Genomic DNA, 23,925 nt, shown 5'->3' on the forward strand with positions numbered 1-23,925 from the left:
AAAATTATTTAAAATCTAGTTTTTGTGGTAGTTTAAGATAAAGGTGATAATGTTTCATAGCACAAGCATATTTGGGAGTATTTCAGTAATGTTCCTACGAGAAAGCATTAATACTGTGCTAAAAGTGTTATATATAAGTTAGAGTTTACTGAAAAATAGTTTATGTTCCTGGGTGGGAGAAGAAAAATTAAACCAAAGCACAAGTATTTTATTTCAAGCCAATATTTTAATGTTTTTTTTTTTTTAATTTTCTAGCTTTGCCTATGTTGAATGTAAATAAAAAATACGTAGGGTATGCTTAGTTTTTGTACAGACCTTTTGTTTCTGTGTGTTTTGTTTAGGACTCTGCCTCTTCAGTTATACTAGCTGTATTTCAGAGTTGTTTAGTTTGTCATATTTGAGTAAACAGTTTGTGTAGAATGGATAGTCTCCAGGCTCTTCCGGCCAGGGTCTCACAAGGGACATCTTGAAAGTACGCCTTAGCTTTGAGATGACGTTGTCCTATGACCTAACAATTGATGTACTACTGAAAGCTTACAATAACTGAGATAATAAAGAACGTGAATTACAGATTTTATATAAACAGTCACTATATATTTTTATAGAGGTTTTATAATCAGGTAATAATTAAATTAAGAAAGCATGTGCTATAGTCTGAAACCAGATGTTATGAATAGCATCTGTCAAATTGATAATAAACACGGAAGGCCTTATTATAAGGAGTTAAACATAAAGACAGTAAAGCTCTAAGATATGAGAATTTGAATACGATTATATGAAATCATTCTTCAACATTAACAGAAACATTACAGTACTACCCGAGTTATTAAAGAATAAAAATAGTATAATGTTCTCTTCATGTAACCATTCTTGTCAATTTTGGTTTGCTAACAGCAAATGAAAGAGCACAAATTTTGCTAAGTCAAGCATTCCAATTACAGTACAGTTCTTTTTAAAATGTACTTGATAACAAAGTGTTAAATACTGAATGTGGTTTTTTTTTTGTTACTGAGAAAAGAATGTTCAAGCATAAGATTTATGTAAAATCTATTTGTTTACAAAAGGAAACTGCAGTAGATGCATGTTTCTCTTAATCCTGATGTAGCAATAGTTTTGCAAAATTCTGTTGAAATTTTTTGTCATAAAGTAAGTCGGTGGACTTACCACTTAGGAATAGCTTTTGCTTGTTTGCATAATACCACCATTTTTAGTAGAGTTCAAGTATTCCAAATGTAACAATTTTTAAATTTTATATTAAATGGATAATACTAATAACTACTTTCTTAAGTTCCCGAGCTGAACGCTCATTCTGCTCACAACACAGCGGAAAGCTGCAGGCTGCATTTCCCAGTACCTCACCGGGTTGTTGGATAAACTTATCGCACTGTATAAAGATTTCTTCATCTTCGGTACTGTTGGGCAGAAGTCATTCACTCCCACTTTCGTGATTGAATTAGAGTGAAGGAAGATTATCTGTGGCAGTAGGAGAAAGAAAGTACACAATCGATGTAAAATGAAGATGTTCTTTCTATAGTCCACATTTGTTCATGGGTTTATTTGTCCATTTATTTCACACTGATTTGAATGTATTTCATTTAAAAAATATATATGTACTTGTATGTTTATGCCTCTTAAATACTTATTATATCCTCTCGGGATCTTGTGTGACACACAGAGTGTCCTGTGTGTGCAGTGCAGCGGGGGCCCCCGTGGGGGCCCAGAGCACACTGCGGGTCAGCACACGCCCCCCCCCCCCCGCCCTTCTGCTACCTGCGTAGCAGGTGTGTGTGTACTACATTGCATGTTGATAATACTGTGTTTTAAAAGTACTAGAAATGAGAAGAATGAAATTGAATGCTCCCAAGATTAGGCTTGTGAATATGAATTGTTAGCTAGCATTTTCTGTGATCAAGGCAAAGAAGTGTAGAACTGCTTTTTTGTAAGTTGCTTTATAGAAAAATATGTCTGTTAAAAGCTTGAATACATATGTGTAATATAGGGTCGATAATCAAATTTTTTTTTTTGCACCAACGGACAAAATACAGTTTTATAAACTGTGTATATGTCTTTTATATTATTATTACTCAGGAACAATGGACAGTATAGGGACTTCCCTCCATTCCCTTTATCAGCCCTTTAAATTCTTCTTTGGTCTTTTTGGCAATTGAGATTTCTGAGAAGTAAGAGCAGTCTACTGACAGCATTTTGGCAGGTAAGGCTAAGGTATCAGTTCTGGCTGTCATTACCTCTAGGTTGTACCTTTACATTTTGGTGAGATTGTTCTGAGCCAGTCATGAGAACTCCAGTCATTGCTAAAACCTTTGAAGTTTGGTGTGGGAGGCTCCTGTTCCCTCTATCAGTCTTGGGGATTTTGTGACAGGTGCTTTGTATGGTTCATGCATGTTTCCCGGCAGTTCATGTTCAGTGCAAGGTGTAGTTTTCCCCAGCATTGACCTCACTGGGAAACACTGCTGGATGTCGGTGTGCTTGCTTTGTGGACATTTGCTGAATTGTACCCTTATGACTTGTGTTCTCCTTTATAATTCTATTTTTTGTGTGTTCTAATTCTATTCATTAAAAAAAAGAATGCTAGTAAGAGTATGGGTAGATTTAAAAGCAGCCAGAAGTTGGAATCAGAATAAATTCTTTACTTGTGAATAAAGAATGCAAATTGGGAATGGCTTGAGAAAGGAAAGACTCAGGTTGTGCTCACTGGTTAGACATTTAGATGCAACACTTGAAAAAAAGTAAAACTCATAGCCTTGAGATGAACATCTGTCTGTACCACATCCATTTTGATGGCTTTTATCTCAAAGGGGTGTAGGGGACAAAACCTGTTTATAGGTAAATCGGGAAGAAATCAAGAAGCAGCAAGTGACTCAAGGCCCAGTTTCGTTCTCAATGTGTTTTTGCTTCTTGGAAGATGAGGATGTTGTAAATCAAGAAAAGCACATGAGAAAAGTGGACTAAGGTGAAATGGGATTCAGTAGGAATTCTTAATTTGAGGAACATAGGTGAAAATCAGGGAGATCTGTGAAACTCCTAAAATTATGTACAAAGTATGGTCTTCATTTTTTGTTCTTGGGAGGATCTAAAACTCTATCAGATGCTCCAAGGATTCTGGGGCCCTTCCCACCTGGTCAAGAGCTGCCAAATTCAAACAAAAAGGTTTCTAACAATGAAGAAGAAGAAAGAGGAATCCTTGGTGCCCCAAATACTGACTTCTGATTATGTATTCTGACATCAATTTTAAAAAATCATACCTACTTCTAATCTAGCACTGCACTGATAATGAAAAAACCTGGAGCCTTGTGCACATGCTCTTCGTGAAACGTTTCCAGAAAGAAGGATATATGATCCTCCTCGGATTCCTCCTGACCTGTCCTGCCTTTACATAGCCCTTGCCACCCGAGAAACCTGAAATTAGCCGGGTCAGTAACTTTGCCACAAGGGCTTCAGCACTAGGAGAAACTGGAGGATGGAAAGGGATACCTGAGCATTTTAGCTAACATCTGCTTAGAAGAGGATCTTAAGAACACCCCAGGCAACCTGCAGACTCGTTACATGTGCGTTACCCTTGCTGCTTGCATGGTCTTTGCTTCAGCTACTCCTACATCTCACAGAAGCAAAGGAAAGTACTAGTCTCTACAAAACACAAGTGGAAGAATGTTTTACCTGGAGGTATTTCAACTCCTGTAATCCTGGAGGGATTTTTTTTAGTTTGTTGTTTTCCAAATGTATTTCTCTTACTCGTGGTATGTTAGCAAGACTTCCATTTTCGATGTCTGTGATTCTGTTGTTTCCTAGGCCCAGCCTAAAAATGGCATAAAATGCATCAGCTCTTAGGCAGACGTTGTGATAGCTGAAAACACAGCTGAGTGGGAAACAGAAGCCTGACCTATTTGCGTCTGTGTTCAGAGAAAGGTTCTTCCTGGTTGCACGTCATAACCTATTTCAGGGTGTGACAGCTGTCTCCTCCACTGTCAGCAAAACTCTGTAGCTAACCTACACCAACCAGGGGGCATCTGAAAAGTTCTTCTCATTTCACTTGGTGTCCCTCTGTTACCCCCAAGAAAGAGTAAGGAATAGCTGTCCCTGTTTATTTTATCTTCACGACAGTGACAGACTTGATTAGGTCCTTCCACTTCCCCCAGGGGTCTCATTAGTGTCTCCATCATATCCCTACCACTTCTGAGTTGGGGTTTAGGGGGTTTTTACCTTTGCAGGTCTTTGTATCGTTTAAAATCCTCGAGTTCCACTGTTGAAATTTTATTATAGTCTAAATGAAGCTCCAGTAAAGTTGATGGTAGATCTGGAGTAAGAAAAGAAATAGGCATGTTAGATGGAGTAAAAAACTAAGCCCAACTAATTATTCATGTACTTGTTAAGTTTCACACTGTAGACTTAGTCCTTTAGGGATCTGCTTTTTTTTTTCCAACTTTTTTTTGTTTTGTTTTGTTTAAAGATTTTATTTATTTACTTTAGAGAGAATGAGAGACAGAGAGCATGAGAGGGAGGAGGGTCAGAGGGAGAAGCAGACTCCCTGCTGAGCAGGGAGCCCGACGTGGGACTCGATCCCGGGACTCCAGGTTCATGACCTGAGCCGAAGGCAGTCGCTTAACCAACTGAGCCACCCAGGCACCCCTTTTCGACTTTTTATTATGGAAAATTTCACATAGAAATAGAGGCTAGTGTCATGAGCCACCACTGCAGTGTCCAGTTTTCCACATGTCTTTCATCCACCAGATTAATTATCTATCACTGGCTTGTTCATTGATTTTTCTTCATTCACTTGTTTTTTTGCTGGAGTATTTAAAATCAAATTCCATACATAATGTCACTTCACCTGTAAAGGCCTCACCAGATGTCCTTAACTCATTAGGTCCTCTTGTTTCCACATAACCATCCTGTCAGGGTCACAGCTATCGGAAGTCGCAGCGATTCTTCACGATCACGGAATATTCCTTTCCCTAATGATCTCAGATACATTGTTTTACAGTTGATTTGTTCAGGTCGGGATCCAGATAGAAGTTTACAGAATGCATTGGGTTCTCCCATCTCTTAATTTTTTTCTACTATTAAATATATACTTCCTCTTTTTTCCCTGTCTTGCATTGATTTCTTTCAGATATTGATTTGTTTGAGATACACATTTGTGGATTAGACTGAGGCTTCTACATATCATTTGTCTTAGTCATTTCATATAAGCTATGCTTCGATGTAGAGATGATTAAATTCAGTAGATAAGCCTTTCACCTGATGGTCTTAGTGTTTGTTGATGAGTGCTACAGGATCTATTATTTCATTAAGAATGTAAATATGGCAATTGTCTGATGTTGTCATGCTTAATACATTTATCAGTAGGATTCGTATCTAAAGAATTTTCCTTCATCAATTATTTAGTCACAGTTTTTACAGAAAAGGCAGCATAAATGCTTGCTTCTTTTAAGTAATGAGTTGGTGCCATGCCCAGAGGTGACCAGTGAAATTTTTTTTAGTATTTTTATTTAGTATTTATATTTAGTATTTAGTATTATATAAAAACCACCTGGGTTTTTACCTATTTGATATATTGAATCTATTGCAGTATTTATTCTCTTCAGTTAGTCGTAGTTTCTGCATAAAGAGAAGCATCTACAGTGTAACCTGGCACACGCCAGGTCCCCTATGAATGTGGGCATTTTCTCTTCTCACCCCTGCATGTTCTGACCCTAGCCCTTCCCAGATTAACCAGAAAATTAAATCACGCCTTATTTTATTAGTATTATTTGTCAACCATAGGTTCTAGTTAGCTAGCTGGGAAAAGTGTTCTTTTTTCCAACTCTTACTGAAAACATTTCCTTCCTTTATTAGTGGTTAAGTCTGTTGAAGGTAATTGAAGCATCCTTATAAATATCAGTACTCTTTTTTTTTTTTTTTTAAGATTTTTATTTATTTATTTGACAGAGAGAACACAAGCAGGGGGAGCGGGAGAGGGAGAAGCAGGCTCCCCGCCGAGCAGGGAGCCCGACGTGGGGCTCGATCCCAGGACCCTGGGACCATGACCTGAGCCGAAGGCAGACGCCTAACGACTGAGCCACCCAGGCGCCCCTACATATCAGTACATTTGCTGGCTGAATTTATGTTGATTCCAGAGTCTACTTTGGGTTTTAGAAGTTAAAAAAAAAGCCTAGAGGACAGGAAAACAATTCTAAACTGAGAGGGTTCTAATTTTTTTGAATTCTGATTAGTTGAATTGAATTATATCTATGGAATGACTATATCCTCCAATATGTAAAAAGAACGGAGGGGAGGTTCTCTCTTCAGAAACGTTACATACTAGTTGAGCAAATCCATCACACACACAGCAATCACTAAAAAAGTATCATAGATGTTCCAGCCTGTTCTAGAATATGTTGTAGCAACTCAAAGAGAGAAATCTGTTCATGTTGAGCGGTCAGGGAAACTTTTTGGAAGAGGGTTTGTAGAACTTGAGGGGACCGTTCCCTTTGCTAGGGCGTGGAGAAGGTGGATGACCCAGGAGAAAAGCAGAGCCCCTGCAGGGTAGATGAGCCATGTAGGAGTTTGGGTGGGAGCTCAGTGACTGTCAACAAACACGTGCCTGCTTTTGCACAGATCCTTCTATTCCTACCCTATGTTCAAACAGGTGTCTTCTCCCCTCCATGCAGTGCTGCTCTGTAGCAGAGTTTTCCAAATGACCCAGGAGGAAGGCACGTTTCACCCCTCCTTGTGTTAACGTTGTCAGGTCTGGTCAGGACCCTTTGGGCCTCTGCCTAATTTCATCCTGCCGCAGGGGTTAGTGATGATTGGATTTCAGCAGTCAGCCTTCACATTTTAGCAAATAAATGATAAAAACAAAAAAGTCCACTGGCTTTTGAATGTCGTAGGGATCTTGAAAGAGCAGTTATATAAGTTGAGAGATTTAATTCCAATTTAAATTTCTAAAGATAGTGGCACGTGAGTGGCTCAGTCAGTTAAGCATCTGCCTTCAGCTCAGGTCATGATCCCAGGGTCCCCGGAATCCAGCATTGGGCTCCCTGCTCAGTGGGGAGCCTGCTTGTCCTTCTGCCTCTGCCCCTCACTCCTGCTTATGCGCTCTCTCTTGCTCTCTCTCGCAAATAAATAAAATCCTTAAATAAATAAATAATAAACAAATTTCTAAAGATGTTATACGTTCCTAAGCCTTTGGAAAAATCTCGAAAACATCATGAGAAGTGAAGCCTTCATTTTTAAGATGCACTGAAACTTGAAGAGAATTAATTGGTCTTGGGATGTGCTGCTGGTGAGCACTGCCCCGGGGCAGTGAGCTCCGGCCTTTCTCTTCCCTGACCCTCCCCTCGTGCCCTCTGCCTGCCCCTCACGTTCATCCACTGTCAGCATGTCAGAGGCTTTTCATGTATGGGACTTGTTAGGTGGCATGTATTTTTGTTGGTGGTGTCTGAAAGATGAGAAGTAAATCATGTTAGGTTTCTTGTTGGAAACAACCACCTTATTGAATGCTAAATAAGGTGGCTTTTTAATTGTGTTGTTCTGAATTAAATTGATTTTTCCTGTATAAAAACAAAATTGTCTTTCCAACTTTTACTTTATATGATTTTTCTCCTAAGTGAAAGATCACCACTTGATTCCTAAGAGCAACTTTGCTGTGTCCTTTAACTTAAGAGTTGATGTTTGTTTTGTTAATCTTCTGGATCAGGTGAATAGTAGAAAAAGGTTTCAATGAAGTCTCTGCTTTTCCTGTGGACACTGAAGGACAGAGCTGTTTGAAAGGAAACTGTATGATTAATCACAGGGGTTATTTCTGACTCAGGTCATCATCATAGCTGAGAGAGAGCACCCCTGTCAGAGACGAGGAACGGACTCTGAGCAGGGTTCCCAAGAAAGGCGAGCCGATCTAGCTCATTGCCACAGCGGGAGCTTGCAGTAGACGGTTAGAAAACTGGTCCAGTAGCAAACTTAAGAGGCACTTAACTGTGAGGCACCAGGTTCAGGTCCCATCACAAAGAACAAGTCTCCATCCATTCACTGGGTACCTGACACCATCCTCAGACCTTTCTGTGCACTGGCTCATGAATTTCCACAGCACCCGAGTGAAGAATGGGGTACAGGGTGCATGCCCACCCCTGCCAGAGCCTGCATCTGCCCCAGTCAGGCCCCGTGCGTCTTCCCCAACCTTCCTCTCTAGAGAATGTCCACCTCTAGCAGGTTCTTGACGGAATGACAGGTATATATGAGTAAATGTTAGGAAGAAGGAATAAAAAGTTCATTACTTCTTAATGTTTGTTCTCACTGGGGAAACAAAAAGATTCTGGTTTCGTACTAGGAAAAAGAAAAAGCACTATGTATGGCTCTTTGTGTGTGTGAGAAAACAACAAATTTCACACTACCCTGACCAGACCTACTGATAAAAAGGGTTATGACCGCCTTGGGTTCGACAGTGTATACAGCTTACAACAATACATTTCATGGTCATTTAAAGGTGACAATTTTTTTTAAGTACTTTATCGTAAATAAATACAAACCTTTAGGAACTGAGGTCAGTTTTGCTTCTGCAATTCTGATATGGAACACTGTCACTCCTTCAAATGCCCCTGGTTCAATCCCATTATTATCGAGAGGGTTTGCACTCATTTCTGTGGGGGCAAATGACATAATTTAGCATGCATCCGTGTGTATGAAGGAGACTCAGTGCGGGCACAGACATCCCAAGAACATTCTGAGAAATACGAGCTTTCTCCTGCATCTTTTTCACTTGCTGTGTTTATTTCTGTGTCTATCTGTTCCCCTTTCTGTTGCTCTCAGAAAAAGACTGCTTCGTATTACATAGGCTGAAGTAACAATATGCTTATATTACAGTAGATTAATACTAGAATAGATTTATTATAGAAAACATATATAGTAGATTTTTGCTTTGAATTGCTTAAGTCAATGACTTGTTATCACTCTGTTCTGACCATGAGCATATTTTGTTGTGTTAATATTACATTAGAAAAAAGATAATTCTGGGGCGCCTGGGTGGCTCAGTCGTTAAGCGTCTGCCTTCGGCTCAGGTCATGATCCCAGGTCCTGGGATCGAGCCCCGCATCGGGCTCCCTGCTCCGCGGGAAGCCTGCTTCTCCCTCTCCCACTCCCCCTGCTTGTGTTCCCTCTTCGCTGTCTCTCTCTGTCAAATAAATAAATAAAATCTTTAAAAAAAAAATAGAAAAAAGATAATTCTTCATATAATTTAAAACATTTGTGTTTTCCAGTATACATTTATTTGTCACCTAAGCTTTTAAAATTATAAATCAATTAGGAATTGTTATTTGATTAACAGAAATATAATTTTGGGGAGATGCCAGTAAGTGAGGCTGTTTGGTAAGTGCCAGGCATTTGGCTGACCTAAGTGAGTGAGGAAGTTAATGAGAATATTGATCATGAGGGGCGCCTAGGTGGCTCAGTCGTTGAGCGTCTGCCTTCGGCTCAGGTCATGATCCCAGGGGCCTGGGATCGAGCCCCACATGGGGCTCCCTGCTCAGCGGGAAGCCTGCTTCTCCCTCTCCCACTCCCGCTGCTTGTGTTCCTTCTCTCGCTATGTCTCTCTCTGTCAAATAAATAAATAAATAAATAAATAATCTTTAAAAAAAAAAAAAAGAATATTGATCATGAATTTTGAATGAATATTGGAGAGGGAGACGGCATGGTTATACGATGGGTGTTAAAAGTAAAATAGGGTGGAGTTTATAATGTACAACAGAAATTTCTCTAGCTCAGCAGTCTTAAAGCAGATAATGTAAATTAGATGTACATTTCAAATAATCTCTGAATTAATTGTGTACATTATATTTGAGTAGTTTATACAACACATTAAAAATACTACCTTTTTTGGTGTAAGCATAACCTTATTATTTTTTAAAAAAATACTACCTTTAAATTAAATATGCATAACAGATTTTACCGATTAGGGTGCAATCAGAAAACTGAAACCACAGTAGATGTTTCAAAGGGGATTCTTGAGAGTGTGTTAGAAACGGCGTATTTCTTTAAGGGCTATAAATTTTGTTTGATACTTTGAATTATAAATGGCTTAGATAGATAGAGATTATTGGATTAAAAAAGTTAATTTTGGAAATTACCAGTTTTAAACATTGCTGGTGATGATGAAGACCTCTATCTTTGCATATTGCATATAATTCCAAAATGTATCATCCGTTTGTGTAAACTTACCTAGAACATGTAAAGTATTCATTCCTTTGAATGTCTCCTTTTGTATTTTCTTAACTTTGTTATCATGAATTCTGAGTTCTGCTAGTGACTTGGGAAGGTTAAATGGTATTTCAGTTAGTTGATTGTGGGACAGATAGAGCCTTCTCAACTTCTTTGTGGTTAGGAAAGCTTTTGGGTGAATTTTTGTTAGCTTATTGTTGTTCAGGATCAAAGCCTAGATAAAGCATAAAGAGATAGACCATATTACAAAGTGGATTTGATTTACCAATATTCTGCAGTGATTAGTTACTTGTGGAAAACAATGGAAATTATGTCATTCACATACTTTATTAATATGTAAATAATTCCCCAGTCCAACCTAAGCTAAAACAAATATTTACTACTGAGTTGGAACAGAGTGGTTTTGAGCCTTTGGTTTATCTTTCAGTAGATGATATGTTCACGCAGTTAAGCCCTTCCCCTCCTCCCCCCGCACCCCATTTCCCTTCATGGAAGTAATCGATGGTATTATATCTAAAAGTCTATTCAGAGGGCACCTGGGTGGCTCAGTTGGCTAGGTGTCCGACTCTTGATTTCGGATCAGGTCATGATCTCAGGGTTGTGGGATTCAGCCCCCGGTCAGGCTCTGCACTCAGCAGGGAATCTTTCTTTCCTTCTTTCCTTCTTTCCTTCTTTCCTTCTTTCCTTCTTTCCTTCTTTCCTTCTTTCCTTCTTTCCTTCTTTCCTTCTTTCCTTCTTTCCTTCTTTCTTTCTTTCTTTCTTTCTTTCCTTCTTTCCTTCTTTCCTTCTTTCCTTCTTTCCTTCTTTCTTTCTTTCTTTCCTTCTTTCCTTCTTTCCTTCTTTCCTTCTTTCCTTCTTTCTTTCTTTCTTTCCTTCTTTCTTTCTTTCTTTCTTTCTTTCTTTCTTTCCTTCTTTCCTTCTTTCTTTCCTTCTTTCCTTCTTTCTTTCTTTCTTTCTTTCTTTCCTTCTTTCTTTCCTTCTTTCTTTCTTTCTTTCTTTCTTTCCTTCTTTCTTTCTTTCTTTCTTTCTTTCTTTCTTTCTTTCCTTCTTTCTTTCTTTCCTTCTTTCTTTCCTTCTTTCTTTCCTTCTTTCTTTCCTTCTTTCTTTCCTTCTTTCTTTCTTTCTTTCTTTCTTTCCTTCTTTCTTTCTTTCCTTCTTTCTTTCCTTCTTTCTTTCCTTCTTTCTTTCTTTCTTTCTTTCTTTCTTTCTTTCTTTCCTTCTTTCTTTCCTTCTTTCTTTCCTTCTTTCTTTCTTTCTTTCTTTCTTTCTTTCTTTCTTTCTTTCTTTCTTTCTTTCTTTCTTTCTTTTCTTTCTTTCTTTCTTTCTTTTCTTTCACAGAGAGAGACACAGCGAGAGAGGGAACACAAGCAGGGGGAGTGGGAGAGGGAGAAGCAGGCTTCCCGCCAAGCAGGGAGCCTGATGTGGGGCTCGATCCCAGGACCCTGGGATCACAACCTGAGCCGAAGGCAGACGCTTAATGACTGAGCCACCCAGGCGCCCCCAAACCTTACTTCTTTTATGTTTACTGATGTGAAGCATTTTTCCCAGACTGGAGATGTGTAGGCGTAAACTGCTACAAAGTGCCCACTTATCTCAGGCACTGGGGAGACAGCAGTGGGTCCTGAGAAATGCCTCAACCCCTTCTCAGGGCCCCGTGGCAGCGGCCTCAGAGGAGCTCCAAGCTCAGACAGCAGCCCAGCTCTGCACTGTCAGGAGTCAAAGCCCATGAGGCATGTGGAGAGGGCCTGACTGCAGCACCTGGGTGTGCTGGGCAGCAGGAACTACTCCTCCATGTTTCCCGAGGGCAGTGGCTGGGGGCTTCATTCCTTGGGACCTTCTTTCAGAGAGCAGCTCTAGAGTCATTCCGTTTATGAATGTTGTCACCAATCCCATTCTACACCAACCTTCCCAGTGTTTCCAGACGGACTTAATATGCCTTTCTAGTGTTATTCACGCCGTGGTTCTTCCACAGAAGAAATACAAACACTTTGGCAGCTAAACTCCCTTGATTATTCTCTTTCCTGTAGGCCTTTATTATTTATTTATTTATTTATTATTTATTTATTTTAAAGTAGGCTCCACACCCAGAGAGCAGCCCCTCTTGGGACTTGTACTCATGACCCGAGATCGAGACCTGAGCCAAGATCAGGAGTCGGACGGTCCACCGACTGAGCCAGCCAGGTGCCCTGTAGGCCCTTTTCTTATCCTCCTGTCAGGTATACCATCTCACCTGAAGGAGAACAGGAACTGATAACATGTCCTTTTTCCTGTATGCTACCAGCTAAGTGTGTTCTCTTCTCCTTTGGGGAAGAGTGGGATAACAACTTGTTGAGCCCTCACTCAACCCTATGATACAAAGTTAGAAATTATCTCTCTCCCTTTCGCACTGAGGAAATGGGCCCAGTGACAAAGAGTGACCTGCGTCTGTCTGGCCTAGTTCCTCTGCCCTCTGCGATATGTTTTGCCACGGTGGGCGCTTACTGTAGGCCTCCACTGTTGGGGGTCCCAGAGGGAGTGTGTGCCTGGGAATTGTTGGTATCCTCCCGTTGGGACGTGCATCGCCAGAGCTACCTAAAAGGAAGAGTGAGGAGTGCAGGATGGAATGAGTTTATATGGAGGGTCTCATGCAGCTGCCCCCGCAGACTGGGTTAGCGCCTACAGTTCCCTTGCCCTTGCCGTTCCAGAAGTGACAGTCACAGAGCCCCAGGCAGTGTGGTTATAGGTAAGGACAGAAGATGAGAAAAGGGTAGCTTTTCAGAAGTCAGACAGGAAGTCCTCCTGATGAGTGAGGCTGTAGCCAGCTGACTGCAAATTCGGCATGTGTAATGATCCCACTCATTCCCTAATGCTGGATTGTCCTTTGTGTAAGAACCAGAAGGCCAAACAGCCAGCCGAAACATGGAGAATTTATAGATGATCTGGAAAACACTTTTGATTCTCTTTAAGGACAGGTACCATACAAGATGATATTATAATTAAATGTCTTAAAATAGCATGTGCACAATTCAGGTAGAGAGCGTGCAATGAGAAGTGCTTTCCCATTGAGCCAGTCGGGAAGCACGAGGGCTGTTGGTAGCCCTGAGCCACTGGGTGCTGGGCATTCGTTCCTCTGAGTGAGTTCCACGGCATTGTTACAGCTCTGTCTTGGCAGGGGAAGTCAGGCTTGGTGAGGCAAGCCCCTGGCCCAGTGCTTACTTCTAGTGGGGCCAAGGTTTGAGCCCAGCCAGGCCTGCCGGACTCCAGAACCCACTACCCTTCCAACAAGTGACACATAAAACTGACCACACAGAAACAAGCCTAACACAGCTCCTGACACCTTTCAGACTCATTTCCCAGTGAATAATGGGAGTACAAGTGGGCTAAGTCCCTGGGATACTCCCAAGATGTAATAAAATTGTATGACAAATCAAAAATTTTATGATTTTGGTATTGAATACGACTTTAATTATTCTTGTGGTTGTGTAGCTCAATAGAAAGTTGAAGAAGTGGTAGAAGCATTCGTAGGCTGTATTTCCAACTTCTGAGAGTTAATAATGGCCTTGCCATTTTCCGGAAGTTTCTGTGGTCTGAATTTGGTGGGATGGACTGGACAGATTCTTGGTGGGATTGTCCTGATATTTTAGTGATGCCTCAGGTATAAGATAAATATATGCTCTTCCAATTGCTCTTTTTTTTTATATATGGGAACTTATGGAGTCTTACCAAATCTAAGCTGTCCAGTCATGGCCCTGGTAGCCCACACCTGGCATCACAGGGCAGCGTGGCTTTGCCAAGAGGATAGGTAGCCTAAGGAAAGATCATTCCTTGTGGTGCCTAGAACATGGCCAGCCTCAGTGTCCTTGCTCATCCAGAAGACATGAACTGCTTGCATAATGGGACTGAATAGTCCCCTTCCCTGCCTGCTAGGATGGGTCATCAGGGTCCGCACATTGACCCGAGGGTGATGGGAAGGCAGGGCGGCTTGGAAGAGGACAGGAGAACAGGCCTACGTGGATCTGAAAGAGAATGATGTGGCCACGGTATCTGTACCTTCTCCTCTCAGTGCTGTAACTGCCCTGGACGTGACAGGCCTTAAGTTTCTGCCCTTTAGCACAGCATGAGAATGTGCAAACATAGCCTTGAAAGGGGAGTGTTGGTTGCCCTCCACACCACCACCCTAAATCCGTGCTGAGGGGAAGAGTGGACACCCCATTGCTGGGACGTGTGGAATCGGGCTCTTCCCAAACCCAATTCCAAAATAAATTAGACATTTTACTTGCTAAAATCTAGAGGCTCTAAGGGTTACATAGAAAACTAAGAATCTTTTAAATCTTAGAATATTAAAATATTAATAAACATTGTAAGGAAAAATCATTTTTAATTTTTAAAGTTCTAGGGGGAAAAAAAGCCATACAAGTATATATTAATTAGATATAATGCATGTCCTGCTCTCAGAGATTTATGGTGTCTTCAGATAAGTCAACAGGTTTGGGTACAGATTTTCTTAAACTATATCCTAATGAGTTCTTATAAATAATCATCATCTTACTCATTTTAGTGTATAGTGACTGTGATTACCTAAATAGATCATAAGCTCATTTTAGGACCATTTACTTAAATTCTTAGCCCATTGCCTTTTACCTGGCTTTCATTTCAGGTAACATCACTTGAATTAAATTAATCAAATCTAATTTCTCATTAACTAGAACACTACTGAATATCAGGGATTTTGTCATTCTTCACACACAGAAAAGTAAGACTTGTTTACACAAAATATGAGTAATCCTTTTAGCAGTGATAGAGATTTTCACTTAAATATGAACATATATATTCTTACGTAAAGTGAAGTGAGTCCTTTAAAATCATTTTCTTTGATTTCCTTAATTTTATTGTTTTGAAGGTCAACCATTTGAGTATCAAATGGAATGTTGCTTGGGACGGAAGACAAACCTAAGAAATAAACGAACATGTTACACACACATGATATGCTGAAGAAGAGTTTTCTAATATGATAGAAATGTACATTTGTTAAAATCCACAGTTACCATTAAGAAACAGCAAAACCTTGCTCTTTGGAAAGACCTAAAGACCTTTTCAAGTAACTTATATATTTTTGCAAGGTGTCTAGCTGGGTCTAGCTGTCACTGCTCATCTGCACAAGGTGACAGATAAGGAGGTAAATTAGGGCGCACCAGTATGACTGCAGGGAGGTGGCCACAGCTGAGGTGCGGCTTCTGCTGATGCACCAGGGCCGAGGAGCAGTGACGTTCTCTGCCACTACTCAGGCTGTTGTGGGGCTGAGTTGGAACCTGTGGGTTTTGATCATATTAAGAAGCCTCAATATGTACAAAGTTGTGCTTAGAAAATAAATTATATTATTTTCATGTACATTCTTTAAAATGTTACTATGCACTTCCTTTAACAATGAAGTGCCCTACTCAGTTGTCAGTTATTTGATTTATAAAAACTTCCTCATCTAGAACTCCCTGTTGATGTCTGGGTATGCGGTAGACCTTTGCTGACACCCTCCCCCACAGCGCTGGGTCTTTTCCAGCCATTGCTTTGACCCCCCTGTCAGTTCGCACTCCTCTTTGCAGGGACGATAGTAGCTTTCTTTCTGTGATGTGAGGTTAAGGTTCAGCTGCATCATGCTCTCTGTGTATGTGGGTACTCAGTCATGTTAGTTAAATTACTTAAAGACTTAATGTTTTTTTCCCCTCTTGAATTAAAACACAAAGAAGAGCAGGAAATTACCCAGAGCAGTACCTGGTGCATTTCTTCCTTACTTTTCTTGCTTTCCCTAGATGGCCGAACATACCCACCCTTTTTGTCAGGCCATAAAGTAGTTATGCTTGACAAACCTGGGGCCTCTTGTTTTCCCCCAACATTTGTTATTGAAATGTTCAAACGTTAAAGAAAAGTTGAAAGAATTTTACAGTGAAAACTCATAGTCTCTTTCTACCATCAACATTTTACTATACCTACCGTTCATCCATCATCCTTTTTTATGCATTTTACAGGGAGTTTCAGATGTTAGTATGCTTTTGGGGGAGCCATCCTTGCTCCTAAGGAGCAGTAGTATATTTAATAGCCCCACTGAAGGGCTCAGTATCAAAATACTCTATCCGGTAGCCCTGAGTACTTTTCCCTCCATAGTTTACAGCGATGACTCACTCCTTTAAGAAGTTTGACCACAGATAGAAAGAGGGAAAGGGAGTCACTTGGCAGGTTGGCAAGGTAGCCATTTTGATAGGAGATGATTTTGGTCTTAGGAAATGAAGTGGAATGTCTTGGAGGAAGTGGGCGGCTCTGCAGAAAGCACCAGGTAACTTAGACTTGGAGTGACCTTGCTCACCCCACCCCTGATGAAATTGGAAGCTCTGGAAAGAAATTCATTTTCTGAGGGGGAAAGAGCGACAGGGCTCCAGACCCTTTTCATTGTTGTGGTCACGAGGGAGAGGTGAGGTATGTACAGAATGACAAGTGAGTGCCGCACTTTGGCTTCCCACAGTGAGGCAGGTCTGAGCCTGCCCCTCATCTGGAAATGGGCAGGTACAGTGAACCTGGTATGCATTCCCCATCATACCCTCTCCCTGAACAGGGTATGAGTGTACCCCTCTATTCAAGAGCGTCCTCATTAGAAATATTTAGAAAAATAAAGTACTCAGCAGAGAATTATGCATTTTAAGACTTTAGAAAGTGATTTAGTTCAGTCACTTCTTTTCTAGATGGTTCTAAACCTAAATCATTCAAAACAAAGAGCATTGACTTTAAAATGTCTACATTAGCGATTTCACAAACTCTATAACCTGTTTATGGCTCTAGACAGGCAATTTATCTTGTCCTTGTACAATGTTACTAGAAAGCACACTGTCAAACTACTGACATCCTGAAATGAACCACAGTGATGTCCATTCTCTCTGAAGGAAATTAAAACGAACCATTTTGATTCAAATTTGAGAAGAGAAGGAAATGTTCTATATTTGTTATATTTTCAAAAAACTTAAATGACAAATTGCTTTACAGTTAGTGAGCTGATTTTTGAAATTTCAGCGAGGACTCTTACTATCCTTTCAATTTTATCACAATGACATGTTCTCCAAAACAGGTTGACACGTGTTCTTACCTAGATCGGAGCAATGTACAACTCTCGAGTAGCATTGGCACCCAAACGGACATGTTGGAAACAGATCAAAAGGGAAGAAGGGGTTGATTGGCTCTCTTGTTGGAAAAAGAGAGTTGGCATCACCAGGGTCACCATCCACTCCATCTTCCATGTCCTTCAGCATCATGTTCTTTAGCGTCACGTACGAAGGGTGAAATGAGGGCTTGGCAGAGCATAAAGCCAAGAGCGCTAGGAGCACGCACTCCTTCATGTTATCTCGTGTAGGGGCCAACCTAGGACTGAGGAGACACTGAGATAAAGTTAAAGTTTAAACAGAATCAGAGTAAGAGCACAACAAAGTGGCATTCTGACCCATTGCTGGGTGAGTAAATTTATAAAAAGGTTTTGGAAAGCAGTTGCACAATATGCATTGGAAGTTTTATTTTTTTTTATTTATTTATTTTTTAAGATTTTATTTATTTGCGAGAGAGAGAATGAGAGGCAGAGAGCATGAGAGGGAGGAGGGTCAGAGGGAGAAGCAGACTCTCCACTGAGCAGGGAGCCCGATGCGGGACTCGATCCCGGGACTCCAGGATCATGACCTGAGCCTAAGGCAGTCGCTTAACCGACTGAGCCACCCAGGCGCCCCTGCATTGGAAGTTTTAAAAATATCTTTATTTTTCATCCACTAATTCTTTTTGTAATCTAGTCTCAGGAAATAATTCTAATGTGCATAAAGATGTCCACCACAGAATTATATATAATAGCAAAAAGTTAAAGATAATATTAATGGTTAAAGTGAAATAGTAAAATAAAATAGGGTGTATGTATTCCACAAAATACTTCTGAACTCACAAAATATTTGCAGTGTTTACAAATATTGGGGTGCTTGGGTGGCTTAGTTAAGCGTCTGCCTTTGGCTCAGGTCATGATCACAGGGTCCTGGGATCGAGTCCCACATGGGGCTCCCTGCTCAGCAGGGAGTCTGCTTCTCCCTCTCCCACTCCCCCTGCTGTGCTCTCTCTGTCTCAAATAAATAAATAAAATCTTTTAAAAAATTGCAAAAAAAATATGGAACATTATATTTTTGGAATTACAAAAAACAAATCTAAAAAATCCATATGTAAAGTATACTTACAAACACTCAAAAACTTGGCACAAATATAGCTAATTGATAATCCTGGGTAGTAGAACCATGAATGACGTGTGTCATCTTTTTTTTTTTTTTTTTTTTAACTTTTATAATGGCCAATAAGTACTACTGTTATACTTCGGAAACTAATGAGTGCTTTTAAAAACAAAAACAGATGATCATACCTGACTCCCTCTTCTCCATATCCTTCCATTGCCTTAATATCTATATCCCTTTCGAAGTAAAACCCCCATGTCCCCTTGGCCTCACATCTGGAGATTGTCTGTAATGACCCTCCCTCCCCACCGCCAGCCTCACTCTCAGACTTGGTCACTTTTTCCACAGTGTACTTGGATTTCCTCCTTCTAATCTGTTCACTGTCTAATACCTGATCCAGAGCGTCTGAGGGCCAGACTTTCTTACTCTTTTCTTGCTCATCTTTCCACTGAGTTTTGTTCGTTTGGTTTCTTTGAGGGCCGGGGTTATTTGTTTTCAGCTGTATTTTTAAAGCCCACACAAAACTAGAACGAATGATCTAGAGCCTTGTGAGCATAGATTTGTTGTCATCTAATGGCAGATTTTTCTACAGGTGTGTTTACATATCATGGTTTCTTAACTGTCACTTGAGAAGTGTACAGTCTTTGTAATTTTCCAAAATTATGAAATCATCTAAGACAGTCTTCCAGTCTTCCCTGTGCATTGGGTGGCACACAGATGCTAGAGCAGGCTGGGTACCTGGGACGCTTTCTGGTTGCTGGCTGCTGGGTCAGCACCCCTTGTTCGTGCCTCCTTGGGCCCTTCCCCTGCAAGTGAGGGAGGAGACCTGCGGAGTCAGGAAATGGCACGTAGATGAAACTCCGTCCGGGTGTTGGATTCTCCCCGGAACATGCTGGGTCAGTTAGTGTGTCCACTCTCTGCTTGCATGACTCCAGCGAGTGCTCCTCAAGGGGCGTCCGGTTCCCCTGTTGTCCATCTCTGCTTGATAGGAAATTCTTTTTTTTTTTTTTTTTAAGATTTTATTTATTTATTTGAGAGAGAGAGAATGAGAGACAGAGAGCATGAGAGGGAGGAGGGTCAGAGGGAGAAGGAGACTCCCTGCCGAGCAGGGAGCCCGATGCGGGACTCGATCCCGGGACTCCAGGATCATGACCTGAGTCGAAGGCAGTCGCTTAACCAACTGAGCCACCCAGGCACCCGATAGGAAATTCTTTATATGGAGACCCAAAGTGCCTTCTGGCATGTTCTCTCCGTGCTACTTCTGACTTCTGTTAGCCATAGAAGATTAATGTGATCTCTCTGCATTCTTTTATGTCCTGGCTCCTTAAAAAGAGAAGTCAGGCGAGCCTTGATTCCATGAGGGATTCACCCTTTACACCCTTCATCTGAGGCGAGAAAGTACAAGTGATAGTAGGCCCCAAACCGTGCCCTATCCTAGTTGACCAATTTTTTTATCAGTAGAAAAATATTGGGATGTCCAGGAGGGAATGCTATATAGCAGTGTTTTTCCATTATTCAGAAAGAATATAGAGTATTATTTCTCATTGAAAATGATGTGACTTTTAGTTGTCTTATTTTTAAATTTTTTAGTTTATTAATATTTAGGCTTAAGCTCTTATTTGATAAGTTTGGGCAGTAGTTAGATTGTGCTATTTTTAAAACCTTTAAAAATATTTGTGTTTTGTTCTCAGGAAGACTTAGTATTTCCCCAGCTTAGACCAGTTTTGCCAGAGTTTATTACTCATGGAAAGCTTTGGACTTTGGTTTCAAGTTTCTTTTAATCAGAATATCTGGAATATTATTTCAGTGCTACTGCTGTTCGTAATAAACCATGGCACGGTGTAGCCAGGAAGGGCCTCTGAGACATTGCTCCCACAGAGGGGCCGAGGTCAGCCTCCTCGCTCCTGCATTGCCTGCCCCCAGCACCACCCCTGGCACGGCCCCCCCAGGCCGGCCCCAATGCCACAGTGACTTCCAGACAGTAAGCAGACTCTCCTCAGAGAGGACGGGGCACGCGGTTTGGCCAGGTTCTCAGGACTGGAAATGGAGCTAAGAAGTGTCTCTGAATTTGCATAAACTCCTATTTTCCACTTAAATGTTCCACAAACTTAGATTGAAAAATTTGTCTAAGTGAAATGGTATTTCTTCTCAGACACTATTATTAGGAAAATAAGTCACTGTGCTTTTAAATCCCATGCTTAAAGGTCTGCTTGGCGACTTTTCCCCTGGCTCACTTGTCCCTATCCACTCACAAGTGCTAGCAGCAGATGTCAGGTGTAAATGTGATAAAGGTCCTCCATGTGTGTACTCACAGAGGGCATCTGAGCTGGATCCAGGTACAATCGAGGCTCAGCCCTGTACTTGAACAAGTAAGGAAGTTCAGCATCCGGACATGAACTTGGACGCTTACAGGACCTCTGGAAGGAAACTAATGCTTTTAAAGGCCACACTGTCCTTAAAGAAATAATTCGCTTTACCCTGGAAATGTAAATCGCATTTGATAAAGAAGTTGTGACTGCCTTTCCTTAGACCAGTTTTTGTCCTTCATTCTTCAGTGCATCTTAAAAACAAAACACTTCTACCTCTCTGTTCCCCAGTGTCTCCTACGGTGCATTAAGACTTGTGCTTGTAAAGTGCTTTGTCTCAAACCTCAGATCAGGTACCCAAACACTCATTTGTAGTGGGGTAGCTGGTGGAAACAGAAGACTTCTTTCCACCACGCTGTGCTGTAAAATACCGAAAACAAATTAAAAACATCAAGATACTTTCACATGTGTGTGGGCTTACGAGTTCTTTGTATTTCCTTTTTTTTTCCTTTTGAACCACTCAATGATTCTTGGGATTGAAAAAAAAAAACCACTTTATTCTTAGAGAGAGACAGACCCTCAGGTTTCTTTGTGACTTCACCCGCAGCATGTGGCCGCGGCTCGTGGCTGCCACACCTCCGAACACACTAACAAGAAGGAATGCTGTGCTCTGTTTAGATTCTGAGGAAGTAGGACACCAACTACATTGTTTAATTTCTTTTCACCTAAGATTTTTAAAAATTTACTTTGGGAGAGGACAAAGGAAATCTTTATTTTAAATTCTGACTATGGAGTTGTGTGAAAAGAAGTTTCTGATCTTTCCTGTTGGATATGGAGCTAGTTGAAGTATTGCTGATAACTGTTCTTTCTTGGAATTATATGCATCTCCATGTTTACTGTCCAGTGCTATCTTGTTACATAAGAAAAAGGAAGACATTTATCAAAAACAATGTGAATATTCAAATGTGTAAGTAAAACTGACATTTGAATAATTCATATTTTGAAAACACATTAGAAAACATCATAGTTTTGCATTTTGAAAGAAATATTTACTGTTTCGCTTAATGTTTTTGTGATATCCATAAACTTCATTATCATTAATTATTTTAAGGTCATGTTATTTTCCTAAAAGAACATACTCAAGAGATTTTGGTTTAAATATTTTTAAAATCAATCATGTTAACGTTTATGGTGAAGCATCAGAACAGGTTTTCGTTTAACTGTAAAAGTCAGTTACATGACAACGAATCCATTCTATATAAAACTTAAAGGCTAGAGTAATTTTATGTTCTGTATTTAAGTGCTGACTTTCAAGGAATTCTGCAGGTAACCTTGGTCATGTTTTACAAGCAGTGGTGCTAATAACGTCAGTGTCCCCTTAGTATCAGCTATGGAGTTGTTCCTTCAGCTGTGAAGAAAAGACTGAAAACGTACCTCGTCAGGAGGGAGCCCGTCCTGAGGGTCGAAGCCCCCAGCACGTACTCCTTCCCTGTCGCGTCTTGCTGCTCTGGGTGCTGCCGAAGGAGAGGTGAGAAGCGTCCCGCGGGCGGGCGGCCCACCGCTCGAGAGCCGTGTGGCTGCCCCTGGCTGACACTGGAGTAAGCTGCCTCCACAGATTAGCCGGCGTAGGACTGAGGGGCCGGATTAAAACTTGTTACTGCTCATGTGTTTTCCATCACTGTTTGTATCGTAGCCAAGACTTCTAGCTAAACTCTAGACGTCTACTGGAAGATTCCGAAGGAAAAAAGGGAGTTTAATAATGCATGGCAACTGGCCATCGAAAGTGCAGCCAAAGTCGCTCAAGAAATACCTGATTTGAAAAAATACTTTATGAAATTCTTAAATGAGCAAATCCTGATAGATCACAAGTTTAAAAACCACTCACCCTATGTAGACTGACAAAATGTTCATCCATCTTGGTAAAACATACCGACGTCACGGACGTGTAAACCCAGGTCCAGCTGTACCTGAGAACGGGGCCATGCCACTGAAGTCATCCCGTCAAGCATACTCGCCCGGACTGTGCTCGGAAGCATTCAGCCCTGCCACGGGCATGCCGGGTCACTGTACACGAGGCCCTACGCAGGGCCCGGCCCCAACAGGGACATGTGCCTCCGGGGTCGCCAGCGTGGGCTTTCCCTTTCCAGGAGAGCGTGCAGGGGGACCTGGCAGTGGGAGGACGCCGTCGTCTGAGAAGGACAGCGTTGTTAGCCTTCCCTGTACCATGCACCCCCTCGGGAATGCCAGTTCCCACCGCAGCTAGGACCTCATCCTTCCAGAGAGGGTCTCTTCCGTCTGCTGAGAACGACTCACAGTGACAGGTAGCTGTAGGGGATCTCCTGGTGCGCAGAGTTGGGGGCCAACCTGTTTTCGGAGTGTGTTTCCCGTGGGTTAGCAGGGCCGGCACTCTCCTGCCATAAAGAATCTGTCCTTTCCCACCTCGCAGAGAAGTGGGGCGTGTGGAAGTGAGGCAGCCACGGCCCAGAGAGCAGGTGGTGCCTCCGAGGGGCGGGCGGGCAGCCAGCCCCCCATAAAGAAAATGCCCTTCCGTGGACCTGCAGTGTGCTGGCCCTGTTGCCGGCCTCCACGGAGAGCCCTGTTTGGGTCCAGTGCTCGTGCTCCCACTGACGCAGTTCTGTTTAGTTCAGAGGTGTATCCGTTACCTGGGTGAACTGAGACATCCTGAGGGCTGAACTGTACTTACTAACCTGGTTTCATCAGAGCAGAGTTCTGTTTGTCCTGCACCATGTTTTGTTTTGTTTTTTAACTTAAATGAGTGTATATTACAAAAATAAATAGATACCACATCATAATGGTATAGCTCGGTTAATGTTCACAAACCGGGCGCTGGCTGGAAGCCCCCCGGCCCTCCCCCCGAGCTTCCTCAGAGGAGGAAGCTGGCTTCCTGGCTTCAAGCACACACCGCCTTCCCTGCGCTCTGTAAGTGCGGCACATGGCAACTCACTCTGGGGTCTGGCTTTCTTCGCCCTGCGTTGGCTGTTTGACATCCATCCAAGGTGTTGTGGCTCATTCTCAGTGCTGTGTGACTGTGCCCCGAGTCAGAGTTCACATGTATATTCCCGTGTGGGGTGCAGCTGTGAATGTTCAGACGTGTTTTCCTCTGTCGTGTGAGGCTCCTGTGTATGTGTTTTTGTTTGGAATTGCTGTTCTTAGAATTAGGGGGTTTTCACTACTCTCAA

At 41.6% G+C, this 23,925-nt stretch overlaps 2 protein-coding genes across 4 annotated transcripts in view; one reads left to right on the top strand and one right to left on the bottom strand.

Annotated features, from left to right (window-relative positions):
- The window catches only part of CENPP (centromere protein P), a 238,457-nt gene that overhangs the window by 129,392 nt on the left and 85,140 nt on the right, over positions 1–23,925 (top strand). The gene's annotated exons all lie outside the window — the stretch shown is intronic.
- ASPN (asporin) lies at positions 205–22,355 on the bottom strand. Of its 2 annotated transcripts, none has more exons than XM_045882075.3 (8): positions 22,160–22,355; positions 17,312–17,589; positions 15,023–15,135; positions 10,207–10,420; positions 8,523–8,633; positions 4,219–4,312; positions 3,676–3,814; positions 205–1,473 (listed from the first exon to the last, which is right to left on the bottom strand). In XM_045882075.3, the coding sequence occupies exons 2-8, from the start codon at positions 17,559–17,561 to the stop codon at positions 1,276–1,278; spliced, it is 1,119 nt and encodes a 372-aa protein (XP_045738031.1). In that variant the 5' UTR covers positions 17,562–17,589; positions 22,160–22,355; the 3' UTR covers positions 205–1,275. The 2 variants fall into 2 exon arrangements, with proteins under 2 accessions (XP_045738031.1, XP_045738032.1); XM_045882076.3 differs by lacking the exon at positions 22,160–22,355 and adding an exon at positions 19,158–19,225.

This window comes from Mirounga angustirostris, unplaced genomic scaffold (assembly GCF_029215605.1).
Source record: "Mirounga angustirostris isolate CCGP_5_RB_7025 unplaced genomic scaffold, mMirAng1.0.hap1 SCAF_15, whole genome shotgun sequence".
NCBI classification, from domain to species: Eukaryota; Metazoa; Chordata; class Mammalia; order Carnivora; family Phocidae; genus Mirounga; species Mirounga angustirostris.